Genomic DNA, 16,730 nt, shown 5'->3' with positions numbered 1-16,730 from the left:
TTTGGGACCAGGTACTTTTGCTAGACCCTTGACCGATAATAGCCTTGAAATTTTGCCTCATTTTACAGTTAAAGAAATAGAAGTTCAATGAGGATTAGACATGCAGAAAAGGGAGGGATGTGATTTAGTATCAACACAAACATGTAACATCTTCCCCTGCACCTGGGCTTCTCAATCAATGTCTGCTGCACAAAGAGAATCACCAGAGGCATGTTAAGGACATTGTATGGCTGGGCTCCATCTTTAGGGATTCTGAATCAGTGAGTCTGGAGTGGAGCCCAGCCAGGTGAATGGAATGTGCAGCCAGGATGCAAGTACAGCCAGCTGCTGTCAGGGCTGAGCTCTGAGCTACTGGAACACTGGCTCGACCCAGCCCTGACAATAATTACACTCAGCAGCAGCACCACCCCCTTTTCTTGCTCTCCCCAGAGAGGGAATGACTGGTTCTTTCTTTAAGCAGCATGAGTTAAGATGAGTTCACGAATTCATCACCCAACATCCATAGCAACTGAATGTGGACTTCAGGCAATGGCATCACATCAAGATGCACAAATATAGGGAGACCCTAAAATCAAATTCAGGCATCGTTTCTGCCTCTTGATGGGCCAGGAAGTTGAACCTACATTTATTGTTTAAATGAGTACATGAAATCTTCTATATTTACTTCTTCAAAAGAGAAATAAGAATTAAGTTGCTCTTTATGTACAATTTTGGGGGGGAGGTGTGGGGTAGGAGACTCAGGGAACGTTGTTTAAAACAAAACAAAAAAGCCTTTCCTGTCTCTGCAGAATAACTTTCCATGATGTTCAGCAGGAATTCACGTGATCAACGTGCTCGTGGCACCCCCGATCCCAGGTGTCTTTTTCTTTCTTCTTCAAGGCAATACGAGTACTCTCATTGACTTCAGGTGTCTTTGATGGTCCTGACAGTCCCTCTTTTGGTTATAAACCACCTCCACCTCCAAGTTGGACTATTACTGACAGCCTGCCGAAGCAGAACGCACTGCTAAATTCTCTCTCTGACCTAAACCCAGTAGGTTTTATGTTGCTTTTCTTGGCTAACGCTGGAAAAGGGAGAGACAATAAGAGGATTAAAGTTTAACAAGAACATGCAGTTGGGAAATTGAACTTTAACCAAACAAACAATCCTAGTGCAGCTTCCCCGTGGAATGTGAAGAAATACCAAGCCCTCAGAGGGGGAAAAAAACAGGGGCACCAGGAGGGAAGCTGCGGGAGAGCATGAAGGGAAAGAGAGGAGGAGCCGAGGAGCAGTTGCCTTGAAGACAGAGGAGTGTCTGTTCACTGTCAGTATTGCTCTCGCGCAGCACCCCATGTGATGGATGTACTATTTGGCAGAAATAAGAAAGAACAACTGGAGCCTGTGAGGGCCAGAGTGACAGGTGAGCGTTTGTATAAATGATTGGCTCTCCTTTCATGTTTAGATGTATGCTTTTTTCCTGCTCATTGTAAATCATTTTTGGAAAATCTGGAAAACATTATCTGGGAGAAAATGATCCATAATCCAGACACATTCTCTGTGAAAATCTAGGTGTGCTTTTATATATCATAACTCAGTTTCCAAGGAGGGAGAGTCATTCTCACTATTCCCAGGAGAAAAGTCCTGCATTTGGCGATGGGGTTATCCTGCAAAATGTGGCCCCTTCCAACTGGGTGCTGTGTTTGAGCAAATGAGTGCGTATCCCGAATTAATTTCAAAATGGTATGAGCAGTGGGGGTAAGCTCGCACTCCTGTAAGGGCTCACTAGAGGGTATGCAGGGCCTGCTGTGATTTCCTCTCAGGTACCACGGGGGCCACTGGGGCACGTGAGCACCTGCAGAGCCGGTGCAAGAGCCCCAGAGGGGGAGCCTCGCAGGAACATTCCTCCTGCGGGCTTTGTGTCTCACTTATTTCTCTGGCTTTTTCCTCTTCTGAGCTGCAACTTGACTTTCTGGTACCATCTTGTTTAGAGTCTACAGGGCAACGACTGGGTCTGAACTCTTGGGTCCCCAGCTTGGAACTTGTTCAATGTCCTGAGAACAGCGAGTGGGTCAGCTCAGATTCACAGGCAGGTTCATCCTGGGAGAGATGGACTGGATGCTTTTCCACGGGGAGAGGACAACAGTGAACATTCTTTGTGAGGAAAGTCAGATTGGAGCTTTTCAGCTGAGAATTTGCCTTGGAAGTTGCATAGTGCTCAATAAATGTTCTTACTATATATCTGTGGCATTAACTATATGCCCTGATTCACCTCGCCCTGCTCTGCATCACCTGCTCCTTCTCCTATGTCCTGGGTGTCTATGAATAGTCCTCCCATTCACTTTAGTTGCCTGAGGCAAGAAACTTGGATGGTATTTTTTTTAATGCTCCCCTCTTCTCCCCCACTCCCCATATGTAGTCCAACTGAGTCCTAGCAGTTCTATGTCTTCCAAGTCTATTTGCTCCCTTGTTTCTCTTTGTCTCCACTGCTGCCACCCAGGTTGTCTCTCTGGTCTCCCTGCCTCCCTGGCTCTTCCTCCTGCCCATTCTTCACATCACAGTCAAAGGCAACTGCTGAAACTCCAAATCTGAGCATATTTCATTGATATGAGATGTCCAGAAGAGGCAGATCCTTAGAACAAGTAGATTAGTGGTTGGCAGGTGCTGAGGCTGGGGAATGGCGAGCGACTGCTAACGGATGGGGACAGAGCTGTGTTGGGGGATGATGGAAATGTTCTGGAATTAGATAGTGGCGATAGTTGCACAACATTGTGGATATACTAAAATCCCCTGCATTGTACACTTTAAAATGGTGGATTTTATGTTATGCAAATATTTTCAATTAAAAAATATTGCCAAAAAGAAAAAAAAAGCCTGATCCTATTGATCCCTGTTATAGCCATCAAAGGTGTCCCATTCTTCTAAATAAACAATGAAAGCCCTTGGGGTGTGGTCTTGTTGGCCTGTCACTTGGACCCTGCCCAACTCTCCAGCCTCAATATTTATAATGTCCTCACTCAAAAATTCCAGTCCAGTTTCACTAAACAGCTGCACACCTCTTGGTCTTTGAACTGGTCTTTGGTCTCCTGGTTTGGGTTCCTTCAGAGATAAGCATTCAAGTGTAAATAGTTTTTCTGGGACTCGATCGTAAGAAACACTGGAAGGGAAGCCCGAAAAGGGGGCATTGTCAAGACACTGAGCACTGGGAGCCATGAGAGCTGACTCCTCTGGACATAGTATAAAACTTGCCTCACATTGTCCCAGCTCAGGGCAAGGAATTGGTGGCATTTGAACCCCAGATTCCCATGCATTGTTGTGTGAGAGCTGCTTCCAGGGGTATTAACTCTCCAAGGCACTTCCAGCTAGTCTGGAATGTGGGCAGAGCAGCTTCCGGGGTGAGAACAAAGCCCTCAGGCAGTGAGCTGCAGGCATTTGCAGAAAGCAGCCTTCATGGAGAGGTGGATGCAAGGGGAGGTGGTACCCCCAGCATCTGCTACAGTGCACAGTCTTTAGGGCCGTGCTGTCCAGTAGAAATGTAACACATGCCACATGTGCAATTTTAAATTTACTAACAGCCACATTCATAAAAGTAAAAAGATATAGATGAAATTAACTTTAGTAGTATATTTTACTTAACACACCAAACAAAACCAAAATATGATCAGTTTTACCATGTAATCAATATTTTTAAATTACTAGTGAAATATTTTACATTTTTTTTTCCATAGTCTTTGAAAGCCAGTGTGTATTTTTTACTTACAGCACATCTCAGTTTGGACTACCCACATTTTAAGTGTTCAATCGCCACATGGGGCTGATGGCTACCACATTGAACAGCACAGCTCTAGAATGTTCTTTCTTCATACCTTTGTGAGACAGGTACCTATTCTCCCTCAAGACTTCTCCAAGCTGCTTCCTCCAGGAAGCAGTCCTCACCCTGCTGCATGCCCCTCACCTCAGGGTGAGGCCGTTCCACACAGCCCCAGCTGAGTCTGTTGCGCTGCCTTTGTCACAGATTATTTTGAGTGTCTGTTGATTCTTCTGTCCCTGTCTCTCTATGGATGGTGAGCAATGTAAGGACACGGACGATGCCTATCTATCTTGGTATCCTCAGGCTTGCCCAATGCCAGGCACGCAGTATGCTTTCTGGAAATGACTGCTCGGTAAATGAGTGAATGTCGTGACTGGTGTTGAGACTATGGCCTCAATTCTTTTCCATGGCCATTTCTTCTAGCTTTTCGGTTCAGACACGGAAGGTGGAAATTAAACATTCTTTCTCTTAACAGGCAAGATTCCAACATGGCTTCAGGGAACCCTGCTTCGCAATGGGCCTGGGATGCATACAGTGGGGGAGACCAGCTACAACCATTGGTTTGATGGCCTGGCTTTGCTCCACAGCTTCACCATTAGAGATGGTAAAAGCACTCTATTAGTTTGCTATTGTGCTGTAACAAATGACCAATAGAAATATAACGCGTGCCACATGTACCATTTAAAATTTACTGACAGCCACATTCATAAAAATAAAAAGATACAAGTGGAATTAAAACAATACAAATTACTTTTTTTACAGTTCTGGAAGTCAGGAGTCTAAAAGGAGTCTCATATTGGCAGGGCTGCCTTCTCTCTGAGGGTTCTAGGAGGTTTCTGGCTTATGTAGCTTCTAGAAGCTGCCTGCACTCCTCAGGTTATAGCTCCGTCTCCATCGTCACAGCCAGCTTGCTCTCTCTCCGTCTCTCTCTGTCTCTTTCTTTCTCTGTCTGCCTCTCTCTGCTTCTATAATCACATCTCTTTCTCTGACTCTAACCTTCCTATCTCCCTCTTACAAGGACCTTTGTAATTACATTAGGCCCACCCAGATAATCCGGAATAATCTTCCTTCTCAAGATCCTTTATCTTAATCATACCTATAAAGTCTCTTTTGCCCTGTCAGGTAACACATTCACAGGTCCCAGGGATTAGGACACGGACATCTTGGGGAGGTGATTGTTCAGCCCAGGATAAGAGTAAACCTCCCTGGAAAGGTGGCCAAGCTTCTTTTTCAAAGAGTCCAACTTGCAAAATAATATGTATTCTCAATAAAGTGGGTAACAGCAGGCAGAAGGTTTCAGGCTTTGGAATCAAACACACACCAAATCAAAACAGGGTAAGTACAAAGCTGTAAAGAACAAAGCTGAACGTATTACTCACCAGGCAGAGGAGGGCCATATCGCGCAAGCGATATGTTCAGTAGCTAGCCCAGAGTGGACACTGAAATAGAGCAGAGAGTAGGAAGCACCACAAATAAGGCGAAATCCTGAGTGCAGGGTACTGGCTCAAGAAGTGGATTGTAAACAAACTCTTTGCTGTTGACCATTGGGCTGGTTTATGTCACAGCAGTGTAAGCTGAGTTCTCAAAGAGGTCCAGGATGGGTTGCATGAGGCTTGAGCAGGCTCAGGGGCAAAGAGTGGGCAAATTCATATCCAAGAACTTGAGCAGAGTGAAATTTTTCTTTAACTCCTGGGATAGCATGGGCAATCTATGGTCACTTCACTACCCTTGGCCTCCTCAGTGAAAAGGGCTTTATCATCCTCCCTGCAGAGCCGTTGTGATGATTAGAAGAATGAATGTCTGACAAGGGCCTGACACATGGCAGACACTAGTGGATTAAAAAACACCATCACTGTTGCTGGGTTTGAATCCCAGCTAATGGAAGCTGTGTGACCTTGGCTAAGTTACCCCCTCTCTGTCTCAGTCTCCCATCCTTAGAATGGAGATATGTCAGTAGCATATCTCATAGAGTTGCTGTGGAATTTAAAGGAATTACTATGTGTAAGGAGCTTTGTATAATGCCTGGCATTAACTATTATGCGCTCAGTAAGCATTAACTATTATTTTTGCATATTTATTATCTCTTTCAAGCCAGTCAGCAATTATTTTTTTAGCGCAGACTCTATGCCAGCAACTTGCTCAAACATATCAGGAATGGAGGTATCATGTTTTAAAAAACTTACAAATTTTACTGAGACTCAGCTGTAGAGTTTGTGGCTTCATATTCCCTGACAGCCTTAAGTCTTAACAATCTACTCCTTTTCTAGACAGAGATTGCCAATGATTCTGGGGGAAATAATCGTTGTTTTGGATGAGCTGTGTGAAAGGTGGCTTCCTTTCTGTGAGGCCCTGCCTCACGGGGCTGCCAGGTCCTTTGCAGCCATTTCTGGTGCTCATGTGAAAGCTGTGTGGGAGGTGTTCTGGTCTCATCTTTGCAGATGCAGGAATGGAAACCTTAGAGCGGTTGAGTGGTCACCAAGGTAGGGCTGAGATCTCAATCTGCATTGCCTGGGGTTTAAGTTTGCAGCCTTCACCCCCATTCTTAGCCTGTGCGCATATGTGCATGCATACCCCCCCACCCCCACTGCCTAAGAAATAGTAGGTTACTTAAGTGATCCCCTCACAGCTTACCAAGTAGTAGCTCTGGCATCCTTCCATAGAGAGCCCCAGGGACAAGGGAACCAGCAGGAAATGACTGAGCCATGGCTGCTGTATGGAAGCCAGGGATAGACAGGCAAATGACCAAAGTTATTGCATGCTGTTTAGAATTTCTCAAAGCGCCTAATAGGTTTTCAAACTAAAAATTCATTGTCAAAGGTGAGTAGCTACGTTGTGTCCTTTTATGTGGTGGTCAGACAGGTGTGGCTACAAGAAGAGACACAGAGAGGCTCAGGAAAACAAAGGCTATTATACTTACAGATCCTAGGAATGGGAGGCACAGCACACCATGCAAGGCCACATGGGAAACACCAGGTGGTCAGGAGGCAGCAGTCAGGGGCAAGGGGAATGCTTAGGCTGTGGCCTTCATTGAGGTTTTGAGGGAAAGACAAGACAGGTCAGGGTCAACTGCTTAGGATTGGCTCGTGCAAATAACTTCAGTGGACTTTGGACGATAGTGGTGGTCTTTAGTTGCCTGGCACCTTGCCTTGGGATGGTTAAAGCAAAAGAATATTCCCTAATACACAGAAAATTTTATTTATTTATATATATATATAAAATTATATAATATATATTATATATACACACAAACGGTACAGTAGCATGAAAAACTCAGTTCTATTCATAATCTGGAACTGGCTGGAAGGTGGGAAGTATGGAGAGTATACCCAACTACCTACCCTTCCCTTGTCCTGCTCTTGACTTTGGTCATGAGTTGAGGGTGCAAGCCCCACCCTGCTTTGCAATAATCAGTTTGCCATTCTCCAGCATAGGGTGGGGGGCCCCAGAGTTCAGGGTTCATGTTCAAAATGTTGTATCCTCATCAATTAGCATGGAGCCTGGCCCAGAGGGGCACCCTGAAACTCTTTATGGAGCTGAGATGACATGAGTGAAGTAAAGATTGTTTTGGTAGGAGGAAGCAGTATTTTCCCAACCCATGTCTTCAATACTCACTGCAGGAAGTGTTTGCTGGCCATTGGCCTCATGCCCATTCACACATCAGCCCTCGCCATAGTTCTTGGAGTAGGAACCACTGTTGCTATCTTGGTTTCTACGGATGAGAGTCTAAGGCCCAGAGAGGCTGAGGTACTTGTCCAAACGCACACAGCTAAGGAGTGGTGGTGGTCATATATAAACCCAATACTCTCCAAATCCAGAATTCCAAGTTCTAATCATTATGCACTTCTGTCCCCATTCCTTCATCCTGCCAGCTACCATCTGTCCCCATCTCCCCAGCCCAATCCTCCTGAGGCTGCCAGGTTGTCAATATTGGCGTGGTACTGCCTGGCCTCATCTCTTCTCTCTAGAACTCTCAATGGCTCCCCATTGTCTAACACCAGAAACCAAAAATGTTAAGTACTACTATACAATGATTCAAGAGGGCATGCACAGGGCAAACACGGTGTTGGGTTTGCAGAGAACACAAACTATTTCTCAAAAGGCGGTTTGTGAACCTCCTGCATTGGAATCCCCTTAAATGCTAATCAAAGCTGCAAATACACACACACACACACACACACACTCTCTCTCTCTCTCTCTCTCTCTCTCTCTCGCGCGCGCACAGCCTAAAAGAATCATAACCCTGAAAAGTAAAGACAGAGCATCTGTGTCTCTAACACATTTCCTATATGACCCTGAGCACATGGAGGTTTGGAAAACCCCCATGGAGGACCTCCAGCCTGGCTGCCCCGTCCCACCCAAGGCCAAGCTTATCAGAACCCTGTGAGCTGGGCCTCAGGCTCCTGTAATAAAACCACCAGGTGGCTGTAGTATACGGCCGGCATGGAGAACCTGCATAGTGCCAAGCCAGTAAGACTTTGGGGCAAGAAAGCAAAGAGGCAGAAAAAAGGCTGGTGGTCTTCAGCAGAGGCCAGAAAATTGGTGCTTTAAAAAACTTGCAAAGATTTGAATAAAAGAGGCAGAGTGTAGCAGGGGAAGCCAGGTGAAGGGTATGCAGGAGAGCACTCTTTTCTGTAAGTCTCAAATGATTTCAAAATAAAACATTTTTATAAAGCAGGCCTAGAGGTGCATGAACCTCAGAAATATATGCAATAATTTTCTAATAAAAGGAAAAGCTGTTGTCCCATGAGAATTTGAACATGTGAATTCCAAGAACCAGAGTTGCCAAGATTTACAGAAGAGACCTCTTGAGAATTTAGCCTTTCCAAAGCTTTTTCAGTTGGTACAGCTCCAAAATAGCCTTTTGGAAAGTTAGCTTTAAAAGCAAGTGCGTGCGCGTGTGTGTATGCACACACATGTATATTCATATATACCTAAGTATATGTGTATATGTGTTTATGTCTGTATATACCTATATATAGCTGTCCCTATCCCCCCAAACCAGACTCAGTTCTAGAAGATTCCAGGCAGGAGTCTGTTTAGTCTGTTTACTTGTGTTCCTTTAGAAGGAATGCGGCTAATTGTACTCTCCCAGGAGTAGGGTGGTAGGGAATGTGGAGTGGCTCCTTCTTTCATTGCAGCCTCAAAGTGGAGTGTCAGCCTTGAGTAATTCCAGAGACACATTTTGTTGTGGCCCCAAGTGCTCCGTGCTCTGGGGCTGGTTGTTTATAGGAAATGGGCCGCCTGTCTACAACCAGCTTGGGCTGAGTGTTTACATTTCAAGTGAACAGAATTCAACATTTTAAGTAAAGCACCACAGGGCCCAAAGGACCTTAGCCAGTGCCTGTGGGTGGTGGTCCTCAGAGAGAGTGGCCAGAAAGGAGCAAGCCAGCTCAAGGGGGTGCCAAGGTATCCCTAGAGCAGCTTCTGTATGTGAAAACCAGTGTGTATAGCCTCACCAACCCCTACTTGATTTTTCCTGCCTGCAGGATTTTGTTGGACAATCCAGAATTGCAACAACTATCAGTTATCAATGTGTGATGAAGGCCCAAAGCCTTGACCACTCTATCCTGCATCTCAATAGCATATGTAGCTGTTGTTGAGCATCTACTATGTGCTAAGTGCTTTGCAGGCCTTGGATGCCACAGCAACTCTGTAAGAAAGGTACCATGGTATGGCTTAACAGACTGAGTGCCAATCTGCGAACCAAAGGGTGTCCGGTTTGACTCCCAGTCAGGGTATAGGCCTGGGTTGTGGGCCAGGTCCCCCGTTGGGGGCACTCAAGAGACAACCACACATTGATGTTTCTCTCCCTCTCTTTCTCCCTCTCTTCCCCTTTCTCTAAAAATAAATAAATAAAACCTTTAAAGAAAGAAAGGTATCATGGTGTTCACGTCACAGTGGAGGGGACTGATCCTGCATGTGGCGCAAGGTCAAGTGCATGGCTGGTAGATGGTGAAGGGTTCATATCCATGTGGAAACTTGAATCTCCTTACTGAGAGAGCTCATACCTGTCCTGCTCTCCCTAATATCTCCCAGTAAGATCCCTGGAATGGCTGAAACTGATGATCAGGCCTGTAAGGGTGTCAGCCTGGGATGACTCTGCTTCTTCTCTTCCAGGTGAAGTCTATTACAGGAGCAAATACCTGAGGAGTGACACCTACAACGCCAATATCGAGGCAAACAGGATTGTGGTGTCAGAGTTTGGAACAATGGCTTATCCAGACCCCTGCAAAAACATATTTTCCAAGTAACTGACCATTTTGAATTTGGTCATGGTTTTTGATATCCTTGATGGTCAAAACAAGCAGTGTTTGCTCCCCTGACAATCGTCTTTAGGGTGAATGAAAAGTTCATGTGACTGGCCTCTGTCTATATACCCTATGCATTTCTTAATCACTAATAGCAAGAGAGGCAAAGAGCATCTGACAGGTTATTAGGTATTTTCCCATGTGACTGGTGGGAGCAATTTGGAATTATCTATCAAAATTACAAATGTGCATTCCCTTCAGCCTAGACGTATACTTGTTCATGCTGAAATGACAAACATACAAGGTTATCCATAGCTGCATTATTTGTTATCATGAAGAATTGAAAATAACCCAGTGTTCATCAACAGGGGAGTAGTTAAATAAATAACAGTAAAACTACACAAGAAAATACCAGGCAGAAGTAAAAAGGAAAGAGGATGTTTTCTATGTAACAAATGGAAGAATTTCCAAGACATATTAAGTTTAAAAAATCAGGGTATAAAAAGAACAAATAATGTGCTATATTTTGTGTAAAAAGGCATGAGGAAATCTAGATTGATTTGCGCTGGTACGTGCATAAAGAACTCTGGAAGGAATTACAAAGGAGGTAGGAAACTGACAAATTTCCTTTTTTGGGAGAAAGGATAGGGGAAGATTTTTAGTAGTATACGTTTAAAGTCATCTGGGTTATGATGCATGTGAGTGTATTACACATTTGACACATTAAATTGTTGGCCACAGAATCGGGCCTGCTTTCAGTATCTCCTTCCTGATACTCTTTAGATATAGAAGAGTTAGGAAGTGTGTTAGGGGAGGACTAGCCAGAGATGGAAGATTGCTTCTGCTTTTCCAGGAACTGCTCTAAACTCATATTTGCAGATTGAGGAAGAGCCAGTGAGGAAAGGGGGAGGGGAGGGAATGAATTTAAAACCACAATGTTTGAGGCATTATTGCTGTTACATCACTTGCCAGTAAGGGGAGCACTAACCAATACACAGACCCAGCATTTTTTTTTTTCCTGATTTAAATTTACCTTCTGATCAAATTAGTTATGAGTTCTTAGCTCAAAATTAGTTTGCTTTTCTCTTTTCAAAAACTCATTTCATGGACAAAGCTGAGGTAACCAGTGTGGACTCACATTCCTGCCAAAAGCAAGCATTTGGTGTTTTACTAGTCTTTGGGGGCCATTATGGATAAATGTATGATTTCTGTAGAGCTTATTAAAACTCTTCAGAACAACCCACCAGCTCTTTCTGGCTTTAGTGTGGGAGCCCTTTGGATTTTTGAGAGGCCACGAGGGCTCAGTTAGTTGTTGGTTGTGTTGTCCCAGCTGACTGTCACTCCTTAGTTGATTCAATATGGCGGTACCTTTGGACACTTGATGTCTGAGTTGTCAAGTAACCCATTGGGATCCGGTACTTTTCCCTCCTTTAGTGAAAGCAGAGCATTTTAAATGGTAGGAAAACTAAAACCACCTCAAACCAAATTTTTGAGTTGGGCAGACACAACTGTTGACCCCCTGGTTTGCTCTCTTCCCCAGAGCTTTCTCCTACCTGTCCCACACCATCCCAGATTTCACAGACAACTGCCTGATTAACATCATGAAGTGTGGGAAAGACTTCTATGCAACCACGGAGACCAATTACATCAGGAAAATCGACCCACAGACTCTGGATACTCTGGAAAAGGTATCAGCAAATCTACAACCAGCAGCAGTGTCTGACTCAAGACAGGAACCCCTGCCTGAGGGCCTGTGGCCTGCAGGAGCCCCCTTCTCTAGTGCCACTGGCTCCTGTGCTTCCTCAGTGTAGCAGTTACACCAGGTCCTGGGCTCCCTTAGGTCTGGGACTGTCTTCATCTTGTGCCTATATTCCCTCCTAAGGCGACTGTAACAAGTACCACGAACTAGGTGGCTTAAAACAACAGAAATTTGTTCTCTCGCAGTTCTGGGGGCTAACGGTCTGAAATCAAGGTGTCAGTAGGGCTGTGTTCCCTCTGAAGGAGGACAGTGGTCTCTAGTGGAGGATCATTCCTTGCTGCTTCTACCTTCTGGTGCTTGCCAGCCATTCTTCGTGTTCCTTAATCAGTAGATGGACACATCACTCCCATCTCTCCTAAAGATATCAATCTTTGGATTAAGGATCACCCTAATCTAGTCTGACTTTATTCTAACTTAATGATACCTATAAAGACCCTATATCCAAATACAGGTACCAGGAGTTAAGACTTCAACATATCTTTTGAGGAGATACAATATAACCCACAAGAGAGTCCATAGTCCTCGGCTCTGAGTGGTAGCTCAATGAGAGCCTGAATGGCTGTGCTGGGCCACTCAGGACTCCCAGTGGCCCTACCCTGAATTGACCTGAAGAGGGAGGCATGCGGCAGAGAGCAAGAGTTCAGAAATAAATGCCCAAGCACATACCTTTCCTGGGCAGAATCAAGTCAACATTTTCGTGAAAATCAATAGGCCCACTTTCAGTTTTCCCTAGCTGGCTGTTCAAAGTCTTAGTGTCTCCATAATACATTTTAATGATCTGTTAAAAGGAGTGCTTTTCTTAGCTGTGAAATTATGTACAGCTCCTTTTAAGCTAAACGGCATAGGTCCGACTGATGTACACATTCCACAAAGTTGCAGAGAGGAAATACTAGAAGAGAGCGGAGTACTGCCTGACTTTTGGCTGGAGGTTGTGCTATTCTGGGGGAGGAAGGGTGGACAGCTGGTGCCCAGGCCACCCCATTGCTCTACAGTTGTGGCTTGTTCAGAGTGAGGTCATTATTGAGCTTCCTGGTTGAGATTTACTTTGACCAAATGTTTTTGTAACCTGTCCATTCCCAGAATGATCCTATGAGAGAGGCCTGGAGAATTCCGCCTATGTGGAATGCAAAAGGGGAGGATTTAAATGACTTAAGCAGAATGACACAGAGCAGTGGCCAAGATTAGCACTATGGCTGCCTCTCTGCACAGGTCATTGCTTACAGCTCTCTGTGGGGAGGTGTCCTATCTCCACTCTGAGGACCTCCAGCAGGGCCAGCGGCAGGATGTGAAAAACTGCCCCAGAGTACACACATGGCTCACTAACCTCCCTGCAACCTATTTGCTATAGGAGGTCCCCCAGGAGGTTAGACCAGGTCTCAAGAGTAAATGTTCTCTTTAAAGGTGAAGTCTGCCTTATTTTCATATCAGAAAATGTGCAAAAATAGCCATCATCTCTCTGAATCTAGAATCAGTCAGCTTCCACAGGGTTTCAACTTCAACTTCTCCCCTTTTTAAAACCCGGTGCCTATTATATTTTGCAGATTGATTATCGCAAATATGTGGCTGTAAATCTGGCAACAGCACACCCTCATTATGATTCGGCTGGAAATGTTCTCAACATGGGCACATCCATTGTGGACAAGGGGAAGACAAAATATGTGATCTTTAAGATCCCTGCCACAGCACTGGGTAGGTCATTCTGCGGATACGATGAGGCACAGACACCAAGAGTGGCTCCTTCTGAAGAGTTCTGACTTTTGTTGATGACACAGGCTCATTCTGATACTTTCCCTGCCAGATGATTCAGGTGGCCCTGAATTCATTTTTCTTCTTTAGGAGGAAAGAGCTGTTGCTGGGCTTCCTTTTGGAAGCAGTAAATCCCTTTGCTATTCTAATCTCCTTTTCTGGACATTACAGTTCATTAATTCATGAATTTATTAATTATTCATCCATTGTTCATCCATCTATCCATCCATTTATTTATCGTCCACCTCCCCCCTGCCTCCCTCCCTCCCTCCCTCCCTTCCTTCCTTCCTTCTTTCCTTCTTTCCTTCCTTCCTTCCTTCTCTCCCTCCCTCCCTCCTTCCTTCCTGTCATTTTTTCAGTCTTCTGACAAACCTTTTCATGTTAGGGCTATGCCTCCCACTCTCATTCCAGCCCCTGGAAGCTAGGTTCCTAGGGTGGTTCACAGAGCTCAGCCCTGCTGGGATCAACTCCAGATCCCCACCCTATTCTCCAGGCCTTCTGGACCTTCTCCACGTAGCACTGGGATCCTGGAGGGAAGCCCAGGCCAACTGTGGGGAAGGAGGGTGGGGTTCCTAGCCTTTGTCCAGGTCTCTTGTTGAAAGCACACCCAGGAGACCAGGCCTGTGATGGTGGCTGGAAACAGGGCACAACTCTAAGGGTGCCTGGCTTGACCTCCTGGTTTAGGAAAACTGGTTTCCAACTGTGATCCCTGCTCCTTCCCCTCCCCCACAGTCCTGTAGAACCTCCTGAGCAAATTACCCAGCTCTGCTGGCAGATGTGTGCAAACCCATGAGGTCAGAAGGTGCATTGAATATTCTTGTTAAAGTGAATAAAGGGATAGAGTGTTCAGCTTAGGATCTTAGAATGTCAGACCTGGGGATGGTCTGGGTGTTTGAGTTTACCACCTCATATTACAGAGAAGGACTGTGAGGCCCAGGGGATGAATGCCCAAGGTCACATAGTTTACAGGACCCACCAACATCATGCAAGTAGCTACCTACCCTCAGCGCCTGCTCTATGCTGGTGGCATCCCTGGGATCACGCCCATCTCCTGCCTGCCAGACCAGGGTGCTTTTCATTTCAATTTGCTTTGTGCTCCATTTGTTTTATGAAAAAAGAACTAACCCACAACCCACAGCCTCCCACCCACCAGCCAGCTGTTCACAATATGCACAGGTGGCCACAGGAAGGTAGAGATGCTTACAGACAACTCATTAAAAATCAGCCCCAGGCTTGGGAGGGGAGGCCTTTCGGCCTATGCATGACTCATCCTTGCAGAGGAATAAGAAAACCGAACGTGCACTGAGCACCGTCTGTGTTTGGGCACTGGGCGAGGTAGTTGGACTCCTCCATTATTTCATTCTGTTCTCTTCCTTCACGCTATGAATGTCGTGACCCCTAACACATAACAGAGGAGATAGCCAGGATAAGGGGCTATGTCTCCTTGGCTTAACCCTGTAACTTAGGCCATAACGATAGGTCATTCCACCGAGCCTCCTCTGTAAAATGGGAATCGTACGGCCTCCCTTGATGGTCACAATTTATGTAAAAGGCTGTCACCATCAGAGGTGCTTAGTCTCAGTCTCAGGTGTTTCGGAATGGGCGATGCCAGGAGAATTCATGGAAACCCTCTGGAATTCAGGTCTATATCAGAAAAACTCCAGTTTTCCCTCCTGCGTTTCTCTCCTGAGTGTCTCCTTCATACTCTACTACACTCTCAACACGCTTCTGACACCAGATTCGGGGCAGGGGTGGGGAGGTTACCTACACCAAGCCGTTCTCTGTGACACCTGCTGGTGTCCTATAATTAATCTAAATTCTAAGGCTATCACTCCGCTTGGTAGTGTCAAACCCCACAGGTTAAGGGCTCGATCTCACAAGACTGCTCCTACCCCACTTCAGATGCCAATTCAGATGCAAGTCATAGGTCCCCAGGTAACTCACCATTTTGGTCCAACTTGGCTCCAAATCAGGGGTGGCCACTACCCCCTCCTCAGTTTCAATTAATTTGCTATAGCAGCTCACAGAACTCAGGGAAACGCATTTACCAGCTTATTAAAGGATGCGATAAAGGATACAGATGACAGCCAGATAGAGAGATGCAGAGGGCAGGGTCTGGCAGGTTCTGGAGCTCAGGAGCTCTGTCCCCGTGGAGGTGGGGTGGACCACCCTCCCAGTGTGGATGTGTTTGCCCACCTGTTAGCTCTCTGAACCCCATACCATTGGGATTTTATGGAGGCTTTCTCATGGAGGCACGAGCAATTATTAACTCCATTTCCAGCCCTCCTCTCCAATCTGGAGGATGGCAGGGCGGGGCTGAAAAATCCCAAGCTTGTGATCATGACTTGGTCTTTCTGGTGACCAGCCCCCATCCAGGAAACGTTCACAGTCACCTGATTAGAACAAAAGATGCTCCTAGTGCTCTCATCACTCAGGAGTTTACAAAGGTTTTAAGAGCCCTGTGTCAAGGACGGGGTCAATATTAGAACAAGAGATGCTCCTAGAGCTCTTATCACTTAGGAAATTGTAAGGTTTTAGGAGTTCTGTGGCAGGAACTGAGGCAGAGGCTGATATGTATTGATTTTTTTTTCTATTAACTCACAATGTCAGATGATGGTCCTAAACAAAATGTCAAAGCATAAGCCTGGGCCAGCTTGATAGAACCTCAGGCCCCGGTCCACATGCTGAGTTCAACTCTACATTTTATCATGAAGCTCAGATGCTCCGCATGCACGTTAAAGTTTGAGAAGCATTGCTCCAGAGCAGGAGTCGACAAACTTTCTGTAAAGGATATGAGAGTTGATATTTGAGGCTTTGCAGACACGTGGTCTCTGTTGCAACTACTCAACAGGGTTGTGTAGTTCGAAAGCAGAAGCAGCTGTGGACCCTGCACAAAGGAGAGAGTTTGCCTGTGTTTCTCATATACCTTTATCCAAAAGCAGTCGGAGGCTGGGTTAGCCCCCGGGCTGGGGTTGAGGACCCCTGGCCCAGAGGCCCGACTGTGTTTTCAGATTGTAGAACCAGGTCTCAGAGGAGGGTGGACCCGAGCAGGGAGGGCTCTGAGCCTCTGTCCCTCTGTCAGGCAGCAACCCCTTCATCTGCTTTACCTGTCAGGTCTTATTCAAAGGTTCTTAGTGACCAGGTCAGTTTGAGAGGCTCAGCTGCAGGGGATGGTGGTACGGTCAGGCTG

The 16,730-nt window shown here is 45.8% G+C and overlaps 1 protein-coding gene across 2 annotated transcripts in view; it reads left to right on the top strand.

Annotated features, from left to right (window-relative positions):
- Positions 1 to 1,179: 1,179 nt before the first annotated feature.
- The window catches only part of BCO1 (beta-carotene oxygenase 1), a 31,320-nt gene continuing 15,769 nt past the window's right edge, over positions 1,180 to 16,730 (top strand). The window contains exons 1-5 of one of the 2 annotated variants that reach the window (XM_054579140.1): positions 1,180 to 1,399; positions 4,263 to 4,391; positions 9,905 to 10,034; positions 11,576 to 11,723; positions 13,336 to 13,483. In XM_054579140.1, coding sequence (XP_054435115.1) covers positions 1,336 to 1,399; positions 4,263 to 4,391; positions 9,905 to 10,034; positions 11,576 to 11,723; positions 13,336 to 13,483 — 619 coding nt within the window. In that variant the 5' untranslated portion in view covers positions 1,180 to 1,335. The remainder of the gene's footprint in view (positions 1,400 to 4,262; positions 4,392 to 9,904; positions 10,035 to 11,575; positions 11,724 to 13,335; positions 13,484 to 16,730) is intronic. The other variant, XM_054579141.1, reaches the window with a different exon arrangement.

The sequence above is a fragment of the Pteronotus mesoamericanus genome, unplaced genomic scaffold, assembly GCF_021234165.1.
Source record: "Pteronotus mesoamericanus isolate MK-2021 breed Mesoamerican mustached bat unplaced genomic scaffold, CSHL_Meso_final contig_52, whole genome shotgun sequence".
Classification (NCBI taxonomy): Eukaryota; Metazoa; Chordata; class Mammalia; order Chiroptera; family Mormoopidae; genus Pteronotus; species Pteronotus mesoamericanus.
The sequence above is the reverse complement of the archived record's forward strand: the minus strand, read 5'-3'. Positions and strand labels throughout refer to the sequence as shown.